The sequence below is a fragment of the Mastigoproctus giganteus genome, chromosome 11, assembly GCF_048544385.1.
Source record: "Mastigoproctus giganteus isolate SK-2022 chromosome 11, ASM4854438v1, whole genome shotgun sequence".
In the NCBI taxonomy this organism is placed as follows: domain Eukaryota; kingdom Metazoa; phylum Arthropoda; class Arachnida; order Uropygi; family Thelyphonidae; genus Mastigoproctus; species Mastigoproctus giganteus.
In genome coordinates, this window is record NC_143585.1 from 92,532,934 (window position 1) to 92,558,139 (window position 25,206).

General features: G+C 37.4%; 1 protein-coding gene across 5 annotated transcripts in view; it reads left to right on the forward strand.

The window, feature by feature from the left end:
• Positions 1 to 25,206, forward strand: part of LOC150078261 (G protein-coupled receptor kinase 2-like) — a 527,814-nt gene that overhangs the window by 338,173 nt on the left and 164,435 nt on the right. For all 5 annotated transcript variants that reach the window (XM_090385326.1, XM_090385325.1, XM_090385328.1 and 2 more), the window contains 2 exons: positions 6,354 to 6,547; positions 17,253 to 17,290. In XM_090385326.1, the coding sequence (XP_090241452.1) occupies positions 6,354 to 6,547; positions 17,253 to 17,290 (232 nt within the window). The remainder of the gene's footprint in view (positions 1 to 6,353; positions 6,548 to 17,252; positions 17,291 to 25,206) is intronic.

A 25,206-nucleotide genomic window follows, 5' to 3' on the forward strand; every position in this document is an offset into this window, starting at 1 on the left:
TTTTTTTTTTTTTTGGCTAATGCTGCACAAGCTTGCTTTCTTGCATTGTGTGCCTCTACTAATGCTAATGTTAATAAATCCCCAAAAGCTGTGCGAGTGACCAATTCACAGGTTCCAGTCTATATCTGGGAAGTTAAAATCTCCATTATAAGACACTCTGATTTACTGGCCCACTCTATTTCTCTGTATAATTGTGGAACAGAACCAGAATAATATATTCCCCGTCTCCTTGACAGTAGAGGCACCAACAGTAACTAGTTCCAGCAATCTCCAAGGAAGAATGCCCTGGTCCTACAGATGTACATCCTGTGGGACCAGGGCATTCTACCTTGGAGATTGCTGCTGTGTTGCCTGATCCACAGGAGTGAGCTCTGGCATTGAGTTGGGCATCTGAGAGCTTGATGGGCCCACATACTATTATTATTATTATTATTATTATTAGGCATATGGTGCAAGGACACCTGAAGCTTATGCTGCTCCAGCCAAAAAAAAAAAAAAAATTATTGAGTTACCCTGAGAGAGAGAGAGAGAGAGAGAGAGAGAGAGAGAGAGAGAGAGAGAGAGAGAGAGAGAGAGAGAGAGAGAGAGAGTCAAAACTAGAAAGGAATCATCAAGAAGGAGAAAAAGAATGTAAGCCAGCCCCCAATTTATGAGTTTCTCCGAGGGCATCTCCCCTACACCTCAAACTCTCGTAGACACCCATCTGAACACTGAGTTTGCACCTAATTTCTTGACACTTTAGGCACATAGCACACACACAAAAACATACTCCTTGGCTAGATCATGTCTTGTTCCAGAAAGTCCACAAACATTTCACATTTTGCACATTTTTTGAGACTGTGCTTTGGCGAATCGCCCTCTTTCATTTCTCCCCTGAGCCACTGCACTCCCGATAATCTGTGCACATTTCTTTTGCAGCTCTAGTCTGGATCATTATTTTCTTTTAAATACAATTTAATTGACAATGAAATTTAATGAGATTAATAAATTTTATTGATTAATTGATAATACTATACTAAGCTAACAGGTTCCTAATACAGTGCTACATTTTACTTTATACCTTACACTATCAGTTCAAGATGTACATTACGCTATTTCGTATCAATCTAGTATACTACAACAATGGCGGCAAGTTCAACTGTATTGGTGCCAATACTGGTACGAGCGGTGAGTCGTAACTTACAAAAATCACTAGTTAAATTTAAAAAATAAGCTAACAAATGCTACTAAACCTATTTCATATCTGTAGAACACAATGTAGTATGTTAATTAACAAAGAATATGGTAAAAATATCAGAACTACTTAATCTTTTTGAGCAGCTGAAAAATCCACCAAGTCATGCTTGGCATTTTAACAATTCCACAGCACTGTTGTGTGTGAGAGAATATTCAGTGAGGTGAGAAAAACATAAACTGAATTCAGTTCTTCTCTTTCTAATGAAGCTTTGGAAATGCTCCCGACACCCAAGTCTAGACAGCAAGGCGACTGTTATAAACAAAACTTTGACTTAACATTTCTGAAGAAGAATGCTCTGCAACAGTATCTTTCTTAAGCAATCACAATGTCAGGGTCTAATGGAATATCTAAACAGAAATTTATGGACAGAAAAATATTAGTTAAGCTTACTCTAGTGGTAAACAGTCCTGTTGCTGTACTTTAATATAAAATGTGTATTTTACTAGTGAAATCAAATTTATAGTGTAGTGGACTGGGGGGGGGGAAACGCTTTTTACAAAAAAATCTATTTTCCTCCTGTTTTTTTTTTTTTTTTTGAGATACAGAAAAAAAACAAAAAACAAACATACACCTTGTTTTGGCCATAATTTTCTTCTTGTACCTGCTGCTTACAAATGCCTATCCCCTGGTTTTTGAATATTAAAAGTTGGCAGCTATGGATTAATGAAAAGTTGTATTAATTTATTATCTCTCTTGCTTCATATTTTTCCTATATTTGCCTTTAGCCAGCGGGTGGTTGATTGCTAGAGCAAAATTCCATCTGTCGTTGTAGAAGTTGATAGTTTAAACAGATTCAAGGCAGAACTAGACAAACATTTGGATCGAGTGGATGGGTGAAATGAGAAGGGGGTGTTTTTTCTTTTTTTTTTTTTTTTTGGCTGATGCTATTTAAGCCTGCTTTTGTTCATCATGTGCCCTTACTAATGCTAATGCTACTTCTGACATTTCTCTAATCCTTCTTCTAGTTTTATTACTCTCCTTTATACTCTTTCAAAGAAGTTTATATATTTCTGAAAATGATACTTCTTGGCCTGAGTACATTATTCAGAAGTGATCTCATCATTGATTTGTATAGTGGGATAGTTACTTCTTTATATCTTTTTCTTTATAGGAGAGTAGAATTTCTTTATATCATTGACAGAACTTTATGCACTGACTTGCTATGTAGCCCTCTGTGAGACTGTAGTGATTTTGTCATTTGTTATGTGTTTGTAGAGGTTTGGATTTAAGTCCTGTCAATTACTGGAAGAATTTCTAAAGACTTCTTCAGTCAAGGCTGTAGTTATCCAATCTCAGTTGGAGGAAGTAGGTTTCCCTGATGAGTTAATTCCTGGTTTTTCAGCTTGCACAACATGTAAATTGTCCTGCAAATCTGCACACTTGTACAGACATAAAATACGGTGGTGCATTGTGGTCTAAGTCACTGATGCAACTGAAACGTGGCATCTAACAATTGTTGGACTTTGTTACAATTTCTAGATCATTTTCATATGAAACTATGTTTAAACTTTATTCACCCCCTCCCCAGTTGATAATTTAGCTTTATTGCAACTCAGATGCAGAACCTTGTATTTGCTAGCATAAACTTAATTGCCATTTTTAGACCAGTTGTATAATTTATGTGTTTCTGTATAATTTGTTCTTGCCTACTTTAATACAATCAGCAAATTTTGATGCAAAACTATCATTATCATTAATGAAGATTAGAAAGAGCAAAAATCATAATCTAGAACTGCCAGAGATCCCACTTAAAACATCAGTCCATTCAGAGGATTATCCATTTATAACTGCTCTTTGTTTTCTGTCAGTTTATCAATCCCTTTATTTACTGTAGCAACCAAACCTCTAATTCTGCACTTCTAAAAGTTATACTGAAGACATTCATGTGGAACTGTTTCAAAAGCCTTTCTGTATATATTAGTATTAATCATATGGTAAAAGGAAGCCAGAGGCTTTTTCTGCACCTACCCCCATTCCATTCAAAGTGATCTAGCATGCCTTCATTTCCCCCAGTCATTTGCCTTATCTACTCATAGAGGCAACTTATTCCAATAATTAATTGCTTGTTGGCTAAAGGAAAACTTTCTGCAATCGATTCTGTAATTCTTCTTTTGTAATTTTAATGTCCTCCCGGTGCCAGCATCATTTAATACTATGGAAATTTAATTTTTCTTTCTTTTACTATCCTGCTCCCTCAGAGCCTTATAAACCTCAATCACAAACTTAAATTGAAAAAGGATGGCTGCAGGACAGATGTGTGAAAATTTGCTTTCAGCCAGAGAGTAATTGATTGTTGGAACAAACTACCATCTGGCATTGTGGAAGTGGGTAGTTTGAAAAAATTTAAGGCAGAATTAGATGTATTATTAGAAGGGATGGACAGATTAGGTTTTCTTTTTCTAATGCTTTGTAAACTTGCATCATTTGCCAGTACTACTACTAATAATATCTGCTCTAAAGTACCTACTTACCAAGCTCTACAGTCAATGTTTGAAATCTTTCACTCTTGTCATATGAGTTCCATTTTGTTGGATTTACCAGGTGTGTTGCTGTCTCTAACCTTTACATGAAACTTGATATGTGTTTTTGTTTTTAGCTGCAGTTTCCACTTGGATACAGTATTCCAAGTTCAATTTTGCAATTGCTTTTTAGTAGAATTACAGTTTAACCTTGTTAATAAAAGTTCAAGAGACCTAAAATTTTCTGGTTTTGTAATAACAAGGTTTGTAATAATGAGTTCTGTCAGAATTGTAAAAATGACCATTTTCAGTGGTAAATATCTATTAATATTAACTTAAGCTTTGTCTAACAATAATAAGAATAATATTTTGTTTATATTTTCTTTTATTAATAAGAGAAAATCATGAGAAAAGAAACAATATAGTTGAAAGAAAAATACATAATCAGTATAACAGAAACAAATAAAAGCAAAATTATCACAATATTAATATTAAAGTAAAAGAGTAAAACCAAGTAAGACTTTAACAAATTATTCTAATTTAAAGAAGGAATACAATTTCATTTGCGTGGTCTTACATGATCTTATATGCATTTTTAGGTACAGCAAAAACATTATTTTTTGCTTTCACTTTTATCACTGTTAATAAAAAAATTCATTTTGCTTGGTGATCAGCAGCTCTTTTGCTTTGGAGTTGCTGTAGTAGCAACATCATCATTTACCTTAACAAACTCTCTAAGTTTTCCAACAAAATACATATGCACTTTCAAAGTTCCATCGCTTGCACATTAACAGTATCTTTGTGATACTGTTAGTTATTTTGTTTGAAGCAGTACTGTACCAAGAAGTAATGACACTAGGAATACCATCCAAGATGTTTTATTTTGGCTGCAAATTGTTCCCCTCCTATGTTTCAGGTAGGCACCTCCATAGCCAGGTGGGCAGGAGCAGCAGTGCATAGCACACGCTTCTTGATTAGACTGGGGTTCAAGCCTGTGACCACCAAATACGGATGCAGAAAGGTCAGGGAATGACCACCACATATCCCCGGAGCAATATGGCCTTAGTTGCTAATGCTCCTAAAAACCAAATAACAAACAAACAACAACAACAACGTTTCAGGTCAAATAACTTATCAGGCAGGCTTTGTATGTTCTCATCAGACCTTGACCACTTGCTGTATAAAATTGGTGATATCAGAAAGATTGTTCTTTAGCTTAAGTGTCTCGGCACAATGTAATTGTAGTAATAGAGGCATGTGATGCAAGAAAGCAAGCGTATGAGCTTATGTAGCATCAGCCAAAAAAAATAAAATAAAATATCACACGACCATTCCCTCTAAATGTTTGTCCAATTTCTCCTTGAATTTATTTAAGCTATAAACTTCCACAATGACAGATGGAAGTTTGTTCCAGCAATTAACTACCCGCTGGCTAAAGGAAAATTTCCGCACATCTATTCTACAACTGTCTTTCCTCAATTTCAATTTATGTCCCCTTAGGTTCGTAACTTGAGAAAGTGGAAGAATCCCATCAGAATTCAGCATGCAACCCATTCAAGGCCTTATACATCTCAATCAAATCACCTCGCAGGTGCCTAGTCTCCAGCTGCTGAAATTTGCAAAACTTAAGTCTCTCTTGGTAAGAGGAGCCTTTCATTCCCCTGACCAATGTTATTGTCCTTTTCTGTACATGCTCAAGCAAATCTACAAATGTTAATTGTATTTAGCAGTCACAAGGTGAACCCCAGTTCACTCAAAGAGCACATGCTCCTGACCACTTGTCTACATTAAAGAAACAGTATTGACAGTGAATCCCATCTGTAATTCTAGCTTATTCTAAAGGGTGACAATTAGTTATAACCCTTTGCCTCCTGTTCTTCAGCCATAATATAATCCAAGGATGTTATCCATTATCCCAACAAATGTTCTAGCTTATACAGTAGTAGCCTTTTGCGTGTGACCGAGTCAAAAGCTATGCTAAGTCCAAATAAAAAATATCAAAATTATTTATACTTCCATTTCATGAGTTACACTACAAATAGTTAACCAAGTTATTTAAACAAGGAATTTCTTTATTGTTAACAATTTCCTGTATTCTTAATCATTGCTGTTGATTTGTATTGCATTCTTAACCTGGCAGGGGTGACATAGGGTCTAATATCTATTGTGTATTAATTGCCATTTCAGATTAGTTGCTCATCCTGGCAATGCATGTTCTTGTATTGTGCTAGTTGTCACGGAATTCTTGACTGCCATCATTGTACCACATTCTACCAGGTGTCAGGTATAAATATAGTTCAGACATGACACCTTTTTATTTATTTTTTTATTTTTGTTTTTTCCTAGCATTAAAAAAAATGAAAAAGAAAAGAAACAGTTTCAAAAGCATTGATCAAGTGTTTGGGAAAATTTTTAAGGATATGTAAAAGAATGAATTTTTAGAAGTTTTCAGAGATTGGCAACAACATTGACATCAGTACATCAAACAAGAACCATTTCAAAAATGATTATCAAAATTTGGATGCATACTAAAGTAAATAAATAATTTAAAATTTTCTTTAACAATCCTTTTAGCAGTCCATTTGATTTTTTTCATTTAATACGTATCTTTCTTTACATGTTGGAAATTTGAGAATGGACAATTCATTTTATTGCAGGTTAGTCTGGCCTATGCATATGAAACAAAAGATGCTCTCTGTTTGGTGCTAACAATAATGAATGGAGGTGATCTGAAATTCCATATTTATAATATGGGAGGAGAACCAGGTTTTGATTTGGATCGTTCTAGATTCTATACGGCTGAAGTTGCACAAGGATTGGAGCACCTACATGCACAAGGAATTGTTTACAGGTGAGAAAAAAAAAAAATGTATGTAATTTTATGTACTGCATGTAAGTTTATACAAAATTTCATATATATACATTTGTATATTAAAATTTAATAATAATCCTAATTAAAAAGTCTATTACTGTAGGAAAATTTAATTAGAATTAGTATTAGTAGAGGCACTTGATGCAAGAAAGCAAGCTTATACAGCATTAGCCAAAAAAAAAAAAAAAAAACCCCTCCTTCCCATTTCACCCATCCATTTGTTCCAAATTTTTGTCTAGTTCTGCTTTGAAACAACAGATAGAAGTTTTTTCGAGCAATCCACTACCCGCTGGTTAAAGGCAAACTTCCACACACCTATTCTAAACCTGTTTCCTCGGTTTGAATCTGTGCCCCTCAGGTTTGTAATCTGAGCAAGAGAAAGAATCGCATCAGCATTGAGCCTGCTCAATCCATTCAAGGCCTTATACAGCTCAATCAGATCACTTCACACACAGGTGCATAGTCTCCAGAAGCTGCAGTTTGCAGAACTTAAGCCTTTCTTCATAAGAGCACTCCTTTGTTCCTTCACTAGTCTTTTTACTCTTCTCTGTATTCGTTCTAGCAACTCTATATCCTTCCTAATGTGAGGCTTCCAGACCTGCACACAGTACTCAAAGTGTGGCCTGACAATTGCCTTATACAAGGGGATAATCACCTCCTCATCCCTGCTTGCAAAATTCCTGTACATCAAATGTATTGACATTTGATGTACAGAAATGTACATCATTGACAACACCCCAAGACCTACTCTGGCAGCCTGTCTTCACTGCTCAGAAAGCTTCATATCTGACTACACAATTACCCCCAGGTCTCTCATTCTCCACTACCCTAAGTGTAACACCACATAGTTGGTACATTTCTCTGGGGTTACTGCTACCCATATGCAGTACTTTGCATTTGTCAATGTTAAACTTCAGTTGCCACTTCTCAGCCCATCTACCCAACTTTTCCAGATTCTCTTCCAGCAGCATACCGTCATTACAGTTATTAACAACTCTGCCAACCTTTGTATTATCTGCAAACTTTGACATTAAGCTTGATATACCTTCTTCAATATCATTTATAAATATACAAAACAACAATGGGCCTAACACCAAACCCTGAGCAGCACCACTAATAACATCAGTCCACGTAGAACAGTACCCATTGATTACCACTCTCTGTCTTCTCCCACTCAGCCGTCCTTTTATCCCTTCTAGCAACTTGCCTTTAATGCCATACTACTGGAATTGTTACAGCAATCTTCCATGCGTAACAGCATCAAAAGCTTTCCTGAAATCCAAGTATATGATATCAAAATTATTTTTTACATCCAGTTCCTTTGTGCCCACATCATAATATCCAATCAAATTGGTCAGACAAAACTTCCCCTTCACAAACCCATGCTGTGTCTGAATTATTACTGGTGTGTTGTGTAGATGATCCTGCAATGCTTCTTTAACCAGTGACTCCATTATTTTCCCTGGAACAGAAGTCAAACTAACAGGTCTGTAATTACTCATGTTACCCTTTGATCCCCCTTTGTGAGTTGGAGATACATTTGACATCTCCAGTCCATGAGGATTTCCCTGATTCCAAGGATGCTAGCTCATAAATATGGCTAAGGGTTTGCTTGCTTCTTTTGCCACCTCCTTTAATATAACTGGATAGATCCCATCTACCCCAGTGCCTTTCTTATGTTTAACTTCAACAATTTCTACTCCACTTTCCTCTCAGTTATTACAGAATCATTTAACCACCCGTTAGAGTTTGATAAACATCTGGCCATCTCTCCTCCTTGAATAACTCCTCATGTATGAATGCAGATGCAAAATACTCATTTAGTTTGGCACTATCTGAGAATGATCATCTACAATCAAACCATTGATATCAAGGTTACCAATCTGATTCTTCCCCTTCCTTTTAGAGTTTAGTTGGAACAAAAAGCCTAGTAACTTCCAAAATTACTTCCTTGAATGCTTCTCATTTAGAATTTGCTGTTGGTAACATCGTAAGTTGGTCCCACTATATAGAACCTAAAAAATTTCTGAGACCACTGTAGCCACCTTTATTTATGACAGAAAAAACCCTTTCCTTTACTCCTTCTTCTTCTTCTTTGGTCCTTAGCTGGCAGCTGGGGGAGGCGGTTGGCCACGCAACTCCTGATAGTGGTTACAACTTTATATAAATCCCACATCAGTACACTGTGATCACTGCCACCTAGTGGTTCCTTTATCTGTAAATTCTTAATGCATGAATAATCACTACTGATAATCATATCAAGAGTGTTACTTGCTCTTGTTGCCTCTCTAACATGCTGCTGTAGAAAACAATCATCCAATAAATCCACGAAAGCTTTGCTAGTGTGTGAGTGACCAACCCACAAGTTCCAGTCTATATCTGAGAAGTTAAAATCCCCCATTATAAGACTCTCTGATTTACTGGCCCACTCTATTTCTTTGCATAATTATTCATTGTACTCATCAGAGTCATTAGGCCTATAACAACGAGGTGGCGCCTCCATGGGCAGGAGCAGCAGTGCGTAGCACACACTTCTTGATTAGATCGGGATTCGAGCCCATGACCACCAAATATGGAGGATGCAGAAAGGTCAGGGAATGACCACCGCATATCCCCGGAGCAATATGGCCTTAGTTGCTAATGCTCCTAAAAACCAAATAACAAACATAACCATGAGGCCTAATGTACATCAGAGTCATTAGGCCTCCTACCCTCATTTTTGCTTTCCCAATACTTATGTCACACCAAACTGACTCAACATTGCACTGTCCAAATATGTCAACTGGATGCACTTTCTTATATTTTATTTGTTTCTTAACTAACAGCATAACCCCTTCTCCCTTCCTATCCTGTCTATCCTTTCTGTTCACATTGTACTCCCCAAATTCAATTCTGCATCCCTTATATCTGAGTGGCACCATGTCTGATATCCCCACAATATCCACCTTAGATGTCTTAACCAGCACTTCAAATTCATGAAATTTATTTACTATACTCCTAGCATTGGTGTACATGCACATATACATGCTCCTATTCTTACTGTTACGAAGCTCGGACGAAGCTCCTTGAAGCTCTTGGAACAGAGAAGTTTTCCTGATTTATTTTCTGATTTATTAGCTTAAATTGTCATATTAACTTATTTTCTAGAGTAGCTTTATATTCCTAGTTATGATACTTAGTTTAAAGTTTAACTTAGACAGAGATTTTGTAGGTATTACTTAGTATCGGTAACGGTATCAAATCCACGTGTTACAAATTGAACGAGAGGTCTTTTTTTTTTTAACCAAATTTAGTCGATTTATTAACCAATTGTTATATAAAATTATCTTCTATAAGTAGATTATAGACCTAGTCAGGATCCTTAGTTTATTCTAAATTGAGATAGTGAGATTTGGAAGCTAATCAATACTTACGAGTCGGTAGAAATACCGTTCGAGAATTCCCGCCATTTTTACACGATAGCATAAGCTTAGTGTAGTATAGTGCATAATATAATATTGTCAGTTAATCAGTAAATCTATTAATCTTGATAAACTTTATTGTCAATTAAATTGTATTTTTAACTCTATATATATATAACGACTTAATCGTAACAAATAATTAATACATAACTATAGTGGTACACGTGATACGGAAGTTGTATAAAGGGAACTCGTAGAAAACACTAGATACCGAAAAAAAAAATAACATAACTGTTTTGGGATATATCTTAAGGATTTAATTTTTGTTTTGAAATTTTATTGAATTAAATCGGAATCATGACTCTGACCAGAGCAGCAAAGCAAAAGGCTCAAGCTAATGGGAGTGCTGTGGTTCAGGGGAGAAGTGAGGGGGCAGTTGCCCTCTGAAGCGTCGGGTACGGGACATGATACTGCCAAGGGGGATGTCTTTGTGTGTGCACGATTTACGGAGTGCAAGGAAATCAGGCGACAACTCAGCGTTGTTATGGGCCTTTATGAGAGCTTGAAGGACAGGGTGGATGCCCTCAAAGGATTAAAAGTAAGGGGCCCATCAAGCTCTCAGCTGCCCACACCAATGCCAGAGCTTGCACTTGGTCATCATGCAACACAGCGGCAGCCCCCAAGGTAGAATGCGCTGGTCCCAAAGGAACAAATAGTTGTTGGTGACTTTATTGTCAGGGAAACGGGAAACATGCTTTGTAAAAAGGATAGGTGGAACAGGACCAGGGTATGTCTGCCAGGGGCAAAGGTTGATGACGTTGTAGATTGGATATCATCTTTTAAGGGCACAAAAGGTGATATAGTTGTACACGTTGGCACTAATGATATTAAGAGTAGGAGACCGGCGGAATTACTTAGCAAGTACAGGTCACTGTTGAAAAAAAGCCGTGAATTAGGGTTGAATTTGAAAGTATCTGCAATTCTGCCCAGACACGATAGGAGGGAGTATATGATGAGAGCCTTGTCGATCAGTTCGACCCTGGAGGGATTGTGCAAGGCTCAAGGGGTAGAATTTTTTTCAGCCTGGACTGTACTTGTTAACAGGAGAGATTGCTTCTACAGGGATGGGATACACTTAAATAGAAAGGGTGCAAGAATTTTTGCTGATGCTGTCGAGGCAATGTTAGGTGGGTCAGAAAACTGCTAGTTGGGGGGGGATACAAGGACTAATAGATTAACAGTAGCCACTGGCAGAGGTGGAAGTGATTCTTGCACTGCTTCTATTGAAATGAGCAGAAGCCTGAAAAACAAGATGCAGGATATTTCAGAGACTGCTGGGAGTCATTGCGGTACAAGAAAACACATGGGTTGTGTTAGGGTAGCTAAGAATAGAAACAGGTGCATGTATACCTGCGTGTACACCAATGCTAGGAGTTTGGTAAATAAATTTGATGAATTTGAGGTATTGCTCAAAACATCAAAGGCAGATATTGTTGGGATATCAGAGACGTGGTGTCACACAGATGTAAGTAATACGGAACTGGAATTTGGGGAATACAATGTGTATAGAAAGGATAGACAGGACAGGAGGAGAGGAGGGGTTATGCTATTAGTTAAGAAACACATGAAGTCCAAGGAAGTGAAGCCAGTCGACATCGATGGACAGGGCAGTGTCGAGTCAGTTTGGTATGACATAAGCATAGGGAAATCAAAATTGAGAGTAGGAGTGTGCTATAGGCCTAATGACTCTGATGAGTATAATAAGATATTGCACAGGGAAATAGATTGGGCCAGTAAATCAGAGAATCTTATAATGGGGGATTTTAATTTCCCAGATATTGACTGGAATTTGTGGGTTTTTCACTCGCACACTAGCAAGGCTTTTGTGGATTTATTGGATGATTGTTTTCTACATCAGCATGTTCGTGAGGCAACAAGAGGGAGCAATACTCTTGATCTGATTATCAGTAGTGATTCTTCATGCATTAAGAATCTGCAGATAAATGAACCACTAGGTGGCAGTGATCACAGTGTGTTGAAGTGGGATTTACTCAAGGAGGTAACTACCATCAGAGGTAAAGGGAAGGGTTTTTGTTTTCGTAAAGGCGACTATGATGGTCTGAGACAGTATTTAAATTCTATACAGTGGCACCAACTGATGATGTTACCAACAGCAAACTCAAAATGGGAAGCATTCAAGGAACTAATCTTGGAGGCTACCAGGCTTTACATACCAACTAAGAAATATTGTTCAAGGTTTAGGCCTAAATGGTTGTCAGATGAACTAATGAGACATGTGGCAGAGAAGAAAAATGCATGGGATACATACAAATTAATGGGTGACATGGAAGCCTATGATAGATATAAGTTGGTCTGTAACCAAGTCACAAAGGAGGTTAGGCAGGCAAAGGCAGACTACGAAAAATCCTTGGCAAAGGATGCAAAGAAAAACAGAAAAGAGTTCTTTACATATTTAAACTCAAGAAGGAAAGGGATGAATCAGATTGGTCCACTGGATATTGATGGTTCAACAGTTGAGGATCCTGCTCAGGTGGCTAACAATCTAAACGAGTATTTTGCATCTACATTCACGCATGAGGAGTTATTCAGGAAGGAGAATGATGTAGGTAAAGTAAACATTGGCAGTGAGCTGGATGATTTTGTAATAACTGAGAGGAAAGTGGAGGAGAGATTGTTGAGGATAAACATAAAAAAGGCACCTGGGGTGGATGGGATCTATCCAGTTATATTAAAGGAGGCAGCAAAGGAAGTAAGCAAACCCCTAGCCATAATTATGAGAGCGTCTTTGGACTCAGGGGAGGTACCCATAGACTGGAGATGTGCAAATGTAACCCCAATTCACAAAGGAGGATCAAAGGCTGACACAAGTAATTATAGACCTGTTAGTTTAACTTCTGTTCCAGGTAAATTAATCTAGGCACTGGTTAAAGAAGCACTGCAGGATCATCTAGACAAGAATTCAGTTATAGCTCAGACGCAGCATGATTTTGTTAAGGGCAGGTCTTGCCTGACCAATTTGATTGGATACTATGATGTAGTCACAAAAGAACTGGATGCAGGGAATAACTTTGATATTATATATTTGGATCTTAGAAAGGCTTTTGATACTGTTGCACATGGAAGACTGCTGCACAAATTGGAGCAGTGTGGCATTGGAGGCAAATTGCTGCTATGGATAAGGGGATGGTTGAGTGGCAGAAGACAGAGAGTGGTAATCAATGGACACTGCTCAACGTGGACTAATGTTATTAGTGGAGTTCCTCAGGGTTCAGTGTTGGGTCCGTTGTTGTTTTCGGTGTTTATGAATGATATTGATGATGGGATATCAAGTTTAATGTCCAAGTTTGCAGATGATACAAAGGTTGGCAGGGTTGTTAAGGACACTACTGACGCTATGCTGCTGCAAGAGGATCTGGAAAGGTTGAACAGATGGGCTGAGAGGTGGCAAATGAAGTTTAACATTGATAAATGTAAAGTACTACATATGGGAAACAGTAACCCCAGAGCAACGTATCAACTCTGCGGTACTACACTGACAGTGGTGGAGAATGAAAAGGACCTGGGGGTAATTGTGCAGGCAGATATGAAGTTCTCTGAGCAGTGCAGACGAGCTGCAAGAGTAGCTCATGGTGTCTTGTCAGTGATATACAGGAATTTTTCTAGCAGGGAATAGGAGGTGATTATTCCCTTGTATAAGGCAATGGTTAGGCCACATCTTGAGTACTGTATACAGGTCTGGAGGCCTCATTTCAAGAAGGATGTAGAGCTGCTGGAACGGGTACAGAGAAGGGCAACAAGATTAGTGAATGGAACAAAGGGTTGCTCTTACGAAGAAAGGCTTAAGTTTTGCAAATTACAGAGTCTGGAGACTAGGCACCGGCGAGGTGATCTGATAGAGGTGTATAAGGCTTTGAATGGTTTGAGCATGCTCAGTGCCAATGGGATTCTTCATCTTGCTCAGAATAATCACCTCAGAGGGCATAAATTCAAATTGAGGAAGGACGGATGTCGGATAGATGTGCGGAAATTTGCCTTTGGCCAGCGGGTGTTGGTTGGTGGAACCGACTTCCATCACTTGTTGTTGAAGTTGATAGCTTAAAGAAATTTAAAGCTCAACTGGGCAGGTATTTCGAACGAACGGAGGGGTGAAATGGGAGTGGTGTGTGTTTTTGTTTTTTTTTTTTTTTTTTCTTTGGCTGATGCTGAATAAGTTTGCTTTCTTGCATCATATGCCTCTACTAATGCTAATGCTAATGTTATTTACTCTGACACATCCCATGTATTAACTTGTTCATGTTTCATGATTCCCAGCAGTTCCTGAAGTCTCCAGCAACTGGTTTGCGGGCTGCTGCTCTTTCCAATAGAAGCAGTGCAAGAATAATTTCCACCTCTGCCTGTGGCTACTGTTAATCTATTAGTCTGTAAATCCCCCTAAGCTAGCAGTTTGCTGACCCACATAACATTGCCTTGATAGCATCAGCAAATATTCTTGCACCCCTTCCAATTAAGAGTATCCTATCTCTGTAGAGCAATCTCTCCTGTTAACAAGCACAAACCATGCTGATAAAATTCTACCCCATGAGTCCTGCACAATCTCTTCAGAGCCAAATCGATTGACAAGGCTCTCATCATATATTCATCCTATCCTGTCTAGGCAGGATTGCAGAAACTTTCAAATGTAACTCTAACTTGTGATTTTTTTTTCAGCATTGACCTGTACTTGCTGAGTAAATCCACAGACTTCCTACACTTAATGTCATTAGTGCCAACATGTACAACGATATCACCTTTTGTGCCCTTAAAAGATGATATCATCTGCTCTACAACGTCATGAACTTTTTTCCCTGTCAGACATACCCCAGTTCTATTCCACCTACCCTTTTTGCATGGTATATTTCCTGTTTCCCTGACAATTGAGTCACCAACAATAACTAGCTCCTTTGGGACCAGTGTACTCTGCCCTGAAGGTTGCTGCTGCTGCTGCTGTGTTTCCTTGTTGCCTGGTGCATAAGAGTGTGCTCTGGTGTTGAGTTGGGCAGCTGAGAACTTGATGGGCCTGCCATTTTAATTCCTTCCAGGGCATCCACCTGACTTTTCAAGCTCTCATAGATGCCCATCAGAATGCTGAGTTGGTGCCTAATTTCTTTACATTCTCTGCACCTAACACACACACACACACACACACACACACACACACACACACACACACACACACACACACACACACACACACACACACACACACACACACACACACACACACACACACACACACAAAGACATCCTCCATGGCTAGATTAGATCATGTCCTATTTGAGAGAGATCCACGAATATGTCGCATTTTGAACATTTTTTTAGACCGTGGAGCATTGTAGAAATGTCCCCTACGGTTCTCCCGTGAACCTCAGCCCTTTCGCTACTTTGCACAAGTTGCTCTGTTGCTCTAGTCTGGGGCATGATTTCCATTTAAATAAATTTAATTATCAATAAAAATTAAAAGGATTTATAAATTTAATTGATGAATTGCCACTGTTAGCTATACTAAGCTAACAGATTCCTACTACAGTACTACGTATTATACTCTCTAGTTTTATGTAATGCTATTCCGTATCGATACTACAGAATGGCAGCAAGTTTCGAACAGTACAAGTTTTACCGATACTAAGTAATAACCCACAAAATCTCTATCTAAGTTCCATCTAACTAGGAATATAAAGCTACTTTTAAAAAATAAATTAATATGCCAATTTATTAAAAACTAAAGAAAAACTTCTCTATTAGTTGGAGCCATAAAAACTTCGCTCGCACCAAGCTAATCTCGTTCCCCTCTCATTAATATTCATTAATAATAATCTATTATTTTGAACTGTCAGCAGGAGGATATAATGACTGCAGTTTGTTATTAGATGATGTTTAGTTCTGTTGTTTTGGCCATCTTGATTTGGTTATTCATTTTTATGTTTTATTTGGCAGTGAGAGTGCCATTCTACACAATATAATTTAATGCTTGATTTATTATTGCATGATGTTGGAAGAAATGAGTGGGACACCTGTAATAAACTTCATTGGCTGTATGTAGGCTCAAATGCTAAAGCTAGGGCACACATTTGTTTGGAATTTTATACAATGTTTTGAGGATACTGGGAGTATTATAGACAAGTCTCACTGTTGATCCTTAAATAATCACAAGAGATGCAAATGCAAAAATGCATTTCCTCCTTACTTTGACTGAATTTAGCTAACTCTGGGAGTAGTCTGCATCAGTCTGTTCAGAAAGTTGTCACCCAAAAGGCAGAAGTTAGTTATGGGTCTATGTATTAGAGTGCTAAAAAAAAGGTGTAAATTTTACAGAAGAATTAAGTTTTATAAATAGATGCTATCATTTAGATATAAATTGTGACCAGTTTGTCACAATTTATATCTAAATATCTAAAAGACATGTCTCAGTCATGAAGTGTACTTTCATTTGAACAAACCTATTAACAAATGCAGTTACCAATATTGATGCAGTGGGAATCTTCATTAAGTGATTTTCACTGCTCCAGTACTGGTAACTCCTTCTCATGAATGGATTGCAGTCTGGAACTATTTATGGACAAATGATTGTTAAGTCCTAAATGTTGCAAGTGATAGCAGTTACTTTTTAATTCTGATTTAGTGAGCTGTAAGTCCATTTTTTTTGGTCACTCTGTTAACGGTGTTTGTATCTTTGCTTTTAATGGCTAGCCGACTAAATGATGAAATGACCAAATGTACCCTATGCACTCACCCATTTGCTGAACTACTGAAATCATAAATAAAATATTGTGTGTGTGTGTGTGTGTGTGTGTGTGTGTGTGTGTGTGTGTGTGTGTGTGTGTGTGTGTGTGTGTGTGTGTGTGTTTTGATGGAATTTGCAATGGACTTTTTTTTTTTTTTTTTTTTTTGTAACACCCTGTATATTGTCAGTCTTCTCTTCCCAAGATTATAAATTGTGTTTGTTATATTGTGAATTTTTCAGTTTGCATTTTCTTTTGCAGTATTTATTTCCTTCATTATTTAACTTTATTGGAGACAGCAGGGTCTTTATTACCTGCATGTATTACAAAGTATAGTATACTGTATTATAACCAAGAGGATATTATGATATACTTCTGAATGAAAAAGTAACTATATTTATAACAATTAATAAATTGATTATTCAGTAACAAAAATTGTCTATAGCAGAATAATTTATGCAGTAGTCTATATTAATGTCTTGATTAAAATTTGTATATTTTCAGAGATTTAAAGCCAGAGAACATTCTTTTAGATGACCATGGTAAGCTGTGCACAGCAAAGATACACGTACAGTGTATATTAGTAAATTAATTTCAAAATTTTAGAAATTTTTTTAAAAAATATTCTGTTATTGAATTTCATTGTGCTTTTATATTGCTGATAAATGACTCTAGTAATCCATTAGATTTATATTATAATAATAAAAAAAAGTAAATGAGAAGGAATTGTACCAAACTTTAGGTTTTGCAACTTTATCTCCCTCCCTCCTGGGTATAGTGAGCTCTTTAACTCTATATTTATAATAAAATTAAAGTTAGCTGCAGGACTGGCTGGTAGCACAATTAAATTATTAAGACTTGCAGCTTAGTAATTAAACAAAGAATATATTTTTAAATTTTAATACAGTAATATTAACAAATAATGTGCAGGCATTCCTTGACTTATGTTGCTCCTTGCTTAGGTTACTAGCAAATTCTACCCATGTTACTACTTACACAGCATTGTGGCCCACATTTTGTTTCCTGTATTTTACCAAATACTATATAATATTGGTGTAGATACACCATAGTTTACCCATAAATTGGCGCCTCCGTAGTCAGGTGGGCAGGAGCACCAGTGCGTAGCAAACGCTTCTTGATTAGACCGGGGTTCGAGCCCGTGACCACCAAATACGGAGAATGCGGAAAGGTTAGAGAATGACCACCGCACATCCCCGGAGCAATATGGCCTTAGTTGCTAATGCTCCTAAAAACCAAACAACAATAACAACCCATAAATTTGAACTACGTATGTAGTGTAGTTTTCAGAGATTTAAAGCCGGAGAACATTCTTTTGGATGATCATACACTACATACGTAGTTCAAATTTCTGGATAAACTATGGTGTATCTACACCGATATTATATAGTTAATTACCTAAACCCATAAGAAATTATGCCTTGTGCATTTCATCTTCTAATACATTTTTACCAAATACTATAAACACAGTACCAATTTATGAAAAATTTATATGCATTAAAATCACTTTTAAAGAATCAAGGTGTAATTGGTTAATACACTTTGATGCAGTTTGATTTCTACTTACTACACAATGTTAACTCAGTTACACTTCTAGTTCTACGTTCAAAGAGACCCTGAATGCCAGCACTCACATGGCTGAGCAACTCTCTGTGCCAATTGAAAGCAATTTTTGAAAAGGTACAGCTACAGTTCTCATTAAGTTTAAAAGTTTTTTCTTATGTTTATTTTAAAAGTACTTGTTGACTTACAAATTGCAAGCAGGTTTTCAGAATGGAAAATCACCTTTCCTTTTTTTCTCTTTTATACTAACATGCTAACTGTTAATCCACTTGGTCACTATAGCACTGCTTCTGCCTCCCCTTGGTGGAGTCAGTAAACCTGGGAGAAGAAGAAAGTTACTTTCCCAGGACAAAATGGAGTAGCGGTGAAGAACGTAAATCAACTGATAGAGACTATCCTCTTGGCCCAAACTGGCTGCAAGATTGATGGAAGCTCCTTGTACCTAGCTAATCGACAAAAAACTGATACTAATACATGTCCAAACTCAGCACCTTTGTTCCTTATAATTCACTCAACAAGTGATCACAGACAACTCAACAAGAGAGAGAGAGACAAGAGAACTTTCACCTTTTTTTTATACAAAGGTGTCGGGAAAACATAAACTGAGTCACCTAAAGCAGTCCAATGCCTAAAACCAGGAGCACTTCTGACAGAAGTGACGATTTAAACCAGTGACAATTTAAATAACAGCTCAAAGAAAAAAAAATTGGTGAGACCTCAATATATCAGAAGAAGAAATCCAACACAAACTACGTGGACAGAGAATTATTCAAGAAAAAAAAAGGTAAAAACCAAATGAGAATGGAATAATCACTCCAAAAGAAGTATAATTTTAACTTTCAGCACACCTAAGCCATCAATCTCGTTAAAAGACCTGGATTGCCTGCTTCAGGTCATATATACCAAACCCTATCCAATGCTACAGTTACCAGAAATATGTGGACATTTCCATGCAGCATGTAGGGGACCAGTAGTACATGCCTTATGTGGATCCCAAGATCATTCAAAACAAGGTTGCATAGCCCAAAATCCAAGGTGATCCAGTTGCACAGGAGAACGCAATGCATACTCAAAAGAAACATACCAAAAAGCAAAAAGAACAGTATAACTGCAAAATACAAATAGAGCATCATATGCACAAATTACACAAAGACAGAGGACAGTAGAATCACAACTAGATGTGACCATCCCACCAATCCAGTCCATCTTGGACCAGGCACATTCATTGCTTACAGGATTAAAATAACAAAAAACAGCCCAGGCAATAAATGTGCCAATCTTGATATCACAAGGCACTACAACTATTGAATCCACAAAGAAAAATACAATTAAAGATAAAAGGAAGAGACAGTCATAATACAGATCACATGGAGGTCTAATCAGAAACATAGAGGAAAACAATCAGAAGAAGCCATACTCAAAATCTTTGTGGAGTAAGAAATGAACACGGGCAAACCATACTCTCAACCCCCCAAGGGGGGAAAGGGAAGACAGAAAACTGATATACAGAAGATGTGTATTTTCTGTGTATTTGACAGAAGAAAACAGGATGAAAATAATCCAAAACCCAATTAATGAACAGTTTTCTGCATTAAACAATTTTAATGATATCCTAGCCATTTTAGCATAGTATGACCTGATATACTTCTGTTTACAAGAAACCTATCTTAAACTACAGATTAATATAATCACTAAAGGACTACAATATATTCAGGAAAGATAGAATTACAAATACCATAGCACACGAGGTATAACAATTCTGGTAACCTCCACCATTCCTACCCAGCCGATCCTATTAAGAAATAATCTGGATGCTGTAACACTACACTTTGATCTTAGCCAAAAGGCCGAATAGCGATTGCAGTAACAGTATGCATTGCAATAAGCATTCATTTAACAGTAGTCTCCATTTATCTGCCACCAAACCAAAATATAAGATATGAGGAGAGACTTAGCCAATTAATTACCTTCCCCTTTTTTTATTATGGAAGACTTAAATGGTCAACACCCTCTATAGGGAAATGCAAGCATGGACAAAAGAGAACACATCCAAAACTGTGGTGGTGGATATTGAAAATTTCTCAAGCTTAGCAGCCTTAAACAATGGAACACACATATGCAAGATCACTCATAGGAACTAGTACAGCAATTGACCTATCTGTGTGTATTCCAATATATCCTTTACTTGAGTGGGTAGTACACAGCGACTCTTTGAACATTGACCACTGTCCAGTAAAGATATTTCTAAAGAAGACTACCCTTTACCAATCAGAAAAAATACCAAACTGGAGGCTAGAGAGAGAAAATTGGGAAAAGTAAACCAGGTGGCCATATTAGCACAGCAACAGATCCAACAAACAGCCATTGACTCTGCAGTTGACTACCTAACAAACAAGTTACTGAATGATGCAGAATTAATAATATCAAAAATGTCTAAAAGAAGTGCCCACATGCCCAAAACCGTTGTGGAATGAATCGTTATCAAGTGAAACAGAAGAAAATCAATGCATGGAATACTTTCTGAAAATACCCTACCACAGACAATATAATCAAATACAAAAAAGCAAGAGGAAAAGCCAGATACATTAGAAAAAAAAGTAAAAATGATTCTTGAGTACATTTTGCTTTAACAATGACCAGTTTGGAACAAAATAAACAACAGATATCAGTGAACCTCACCATCATTTATTGAATGGAATGTACAAGATAGTTTACCCAGAAGACATCACAAACATCCTTTGGGTATTATTGGAACTCCTTTGCAGTGATTTCTGATAACACCTCAGAAATGCAAAACTCCAGCAGAATCACATAATATGAATTTCTAAACCAAAAATAATGAACCATATAATCAAGCTTTCAATTTGACAGAATTACACAAAACACTCTGTCAGATAAAACAAAGTGCAGCGGGTCTAGATGGAATAGGCTGTATGATGTTAAAACAATTAGAAATAAAATTTCTCATATAACTTCTTCTATTATTCAACAGAGTATATCTAGAAAACTATTTTCCAAATCAATGATATCATGAAATAGTTTTGGCATTTCCAAAACTAGGAAAAGATTTTCCTAATTTTGGAGAAAACACAAATCCAAACCATTATCATCCCATAGTTCTAATTAGTTGTCTGCAAAAAATCCTAGAAAAATGATGAATGCAAGTCTGATGTGGTTTCAGGAAAAACAGGTCAACTTTAGATTTAACAAATGAAACATAAAACAAGGTTCTTGAAAGGATCCAAAGATGGGTAACTCGCCTGGTGAGATCGGCAAAAGGGCATCCATATGAGGAAAGACTTTGAATATGTGGGTTGCACAGCTTGAAAACTAGGCACCGTAGAGGAGATTTGATTGAGGTATTTATGCCTGCGAGAGGCAGTGTAAAAATGCATAGGTTGTGTTTTTTCTTTTCTTTTATTATTTATTTTCTTTTATTATTATTTTTATTTTTTTGGCTTGTGCTGCACGAGCCATAGGCTTCCTTGCACTATATACTAATACTAATAAGTTTCCATGTAATAGTTTCCACGTTATTTTGGCCTAGAGTTGTATGAAGCTATCTAAATTCATCTAGACAGGCAAACATTCCATCCTATTCATGAATGTGGATAACAGAAATTGATGAGCCATTTAATTCAGTTGGATATTGGTCTATACTTTCCCCTTGATGAAGCTATGGAAATATTGTTCATATATGATGAATCAAATTATTGACTTATTGGTATTGTAGCATATATATCAGTTTAGTTTTATAGCTCAGTTTTAAGATCATCCTGCAATACTTCTTTTACCACTGACTCCATTATTTCCCTGGAACAGAAGTTAGTCTTACAGGTTGATAGTTTGCTCATATTGGTCTTGAATTCCCTTTTCAGAATAGGAGATGAATTTTCACAGTTGCAATCTACAGGAACTTTCCCTGAATTCAAGGATGCCCTCATAATTATGATTTGCTTACCTCTGTTGCTACTTTTTTTAACATACCTGGATAAAGGTATGTTAAAAGTATGTTTTTAGCTTCAGCAGTTTGTCTTCACTTTCTTCTCAGTTATAACAAAATCATTAACGTGCATTTAAAGCTTAGTGTAGTTCTGTTGTTCCCATCCCTAAATGCTCACATGTGAATCTAGATGCAAAATATTTATTTAGTTTATTAGCAACTTGAACAGGATCGTCAGTAGTTATGCCATCATAGCTAGTTGGCCAATGTTGTTAATACCTTTTCTTCTAGTGTTAATGCAAGCAAAGAATTTCCTCTTGTTGCCTCTAAGCATATATTTGTGGATAGTACAGGAAGTAAAATTTATTCTCTATGAAACAAAAAGAATAGTGTGTTATTGGATAGGACAGGAAGTAAAATTTATTTTCTTTGAAACAAAAAGAATAGCATGTTATTGGATATGACAGGAAGTAAAATTTTATTATTTATGAAACAGATGGAATAGTGTTACTTTCTGGACAAAACATTGGGACGTTAGTTATTTGAACCTCCCAACCGCAATTTTTAAATTAAAGAAAATGAACACAGCAGGTGTTCTAAAAAAAACTCAGAAGCCTGGTCACCATGGTCCCCCCCTTACGATGATATCTGGATACAACGTGATACAGTTCATTTAGCTCCAAGTATGAATAATAAACTGCAGTAGGTTCTGAGGCTGACCACACCTCACTGAAGTAATGAGCAGTAGTATAATGGTAAGCATGTCAAGTGGTGGGGAGGAGGGTGGAAGAGGCACCAAGAGTCTGCCATTAAACCTGGTTATTATGTATTTGCAGTTGCAGAGAAAGTCAAATATATTATTTTGTATTCTTAAATGCAAGGGCATGTGATTGAATTTTGTGTTGAAGCTGGAAAAAAAGTGGCTTGGAGATGCTGCTTATCCAGAAAGCTTATGGACACCATGAATTAAGCAGGGCATTGGTATTTAGGTGCATTTGTATTCATGTAATGCAGAAGGATGATGCATAGGTAGCGTCCTTCAATGAGGAAAGTTATGCTGATATATCTCTCCCTTTATTTTTATTCTATAGGCATCATTATTAGTAATACTTGGTGCTCTGTAACTAAGTGATGATTGATGGGTACTGTGCAGGTGCTACAATATCACTTGAGGATGCAATGCAATTTTGAAACAGAGTTAGAGATATCGAGGAAGCAATGGTTCACAGGATAATGCACAACATGTAGCATGTTTACCCCAGGGGCTCACATATGGTGAGTATGGGCTTTGATGCACCCAGGGTCCTGAGTTGGATATCATCATTCTTCTTTTTCTTGGTGATTCCCTTCTACTTCTGACTCTTGCTCTCTCTCTCTCTCTCTCTCTCTCTCTCTCTCTCTCTCAGGGTAATTCAGAAATTTTTTTTTGGCTGGTGCAGCATAAGCTTTCTTGCACTATATAGATAATAATAATAATAATGTGGGTGCCAATTAGCTACCACAAGAAAAGGGTAAGACCATCCAGCCCCACCAACTGGAAATTCTTCTTGTGCAACTGTGCTAGTGACCACCCAGGATGGAGAAAATGCCAACGCATGAAGTGGAGCACCGAAATGAATACATACATCATGCAAGCATACTACGAAATAACGCAGCTGGAGACCGATATGACAACTTACAGGGTGAGACTACATACCAAGTGGCTGGAACGATTTCCAGATATTCAGGTCACTGAACAGCGAATAGCGGACCAGAGAAGGACCATCGTCACGAAGAACCTGATAGCTCCTGCAATATTGAAAAAAATCAAGCAGGACATGAGCGATCAACTACAAAGGATAAAGAATACGGAACCAGAGGAGGAAGAACATACCACCACCGAACCAGAGGACGAAGAGCAAGAAGAAATACAACCCACAGCAGCTGAAGTGGAAAGAGATGAGGTCATGATATCCAGAATAGCGGATGAGTGGAAGAAGGCCCTAACAGAATTCGAAGGAATGAGCCCCCACAAAGACTTGTGACACCGAAGCAGAGGCCGAATAGAACCTTGTGGAGAGTCACAGACCACCTCAATTAGCACATAATACTGCATTACCTCAACAGCAATGGTGCACACTGGAGGCCATCCACACAGCCATGTACTGTGCTGCGATAGCAGCCACGAGGATTAATGGAAGAGAAATAAGAGACCAGTAGCAGAAGAACCGAAAACAGAAGGAACTGCCAGCTTGGGAAAGAAGACTTCAGCAGAAGATAGAAAAATTAAGAGTCGAGATAGGCCAATTAATCCAGTACCATTGGGGCAATAGGAGTAAGAAATTAGTAACGAATGGGTCTGGTGTACTGGGGTCCATGGTTTTTAATAACATACACGTATAAGTTATAAATAGTAGTAGGAAATTAGTAACGAATGGGCCTGGTGTACTGGGGTCCATGGTTTTTAATAACATACATGTATAAGTTATAAATCCAGTTTAATGTAAGAATACAAATATATACTAACAGTAGCTTTCGAGACGCGTGTCTCTTCATCAACTGACATTTAAATACAAAAATACAACGGATAAGTGCAATGAGCTGAGTGAGGCACGTTAATCATGCGTCATTGTTGTTGCACGGATGTGCACTGCTTTCTACTCCACTGATCATCTAGCATTAAAACGGTTGTCTCTAGGATGGGGTGTAGACGTATGCCTTTTTGGCGATTTAATGCCTTTGGATTGTTTACTATGTTGAGTGACTCTAGCCATAGGCGGTGGCGAAAGTGTCGTGAGTGGTCTACTATTTCAAAGTCACGTTTGGGGTCAAGATCGTGGTTGGTGGCCCAAAAATGTTCGGCGACCGCGGACTGGTCAGTTTCGGCAAGCCGGATTGCTCTGTCGTGTTCCATAAGGCGATCTTGGAGACGCCTTGATGTTTCTCCTATGTAGC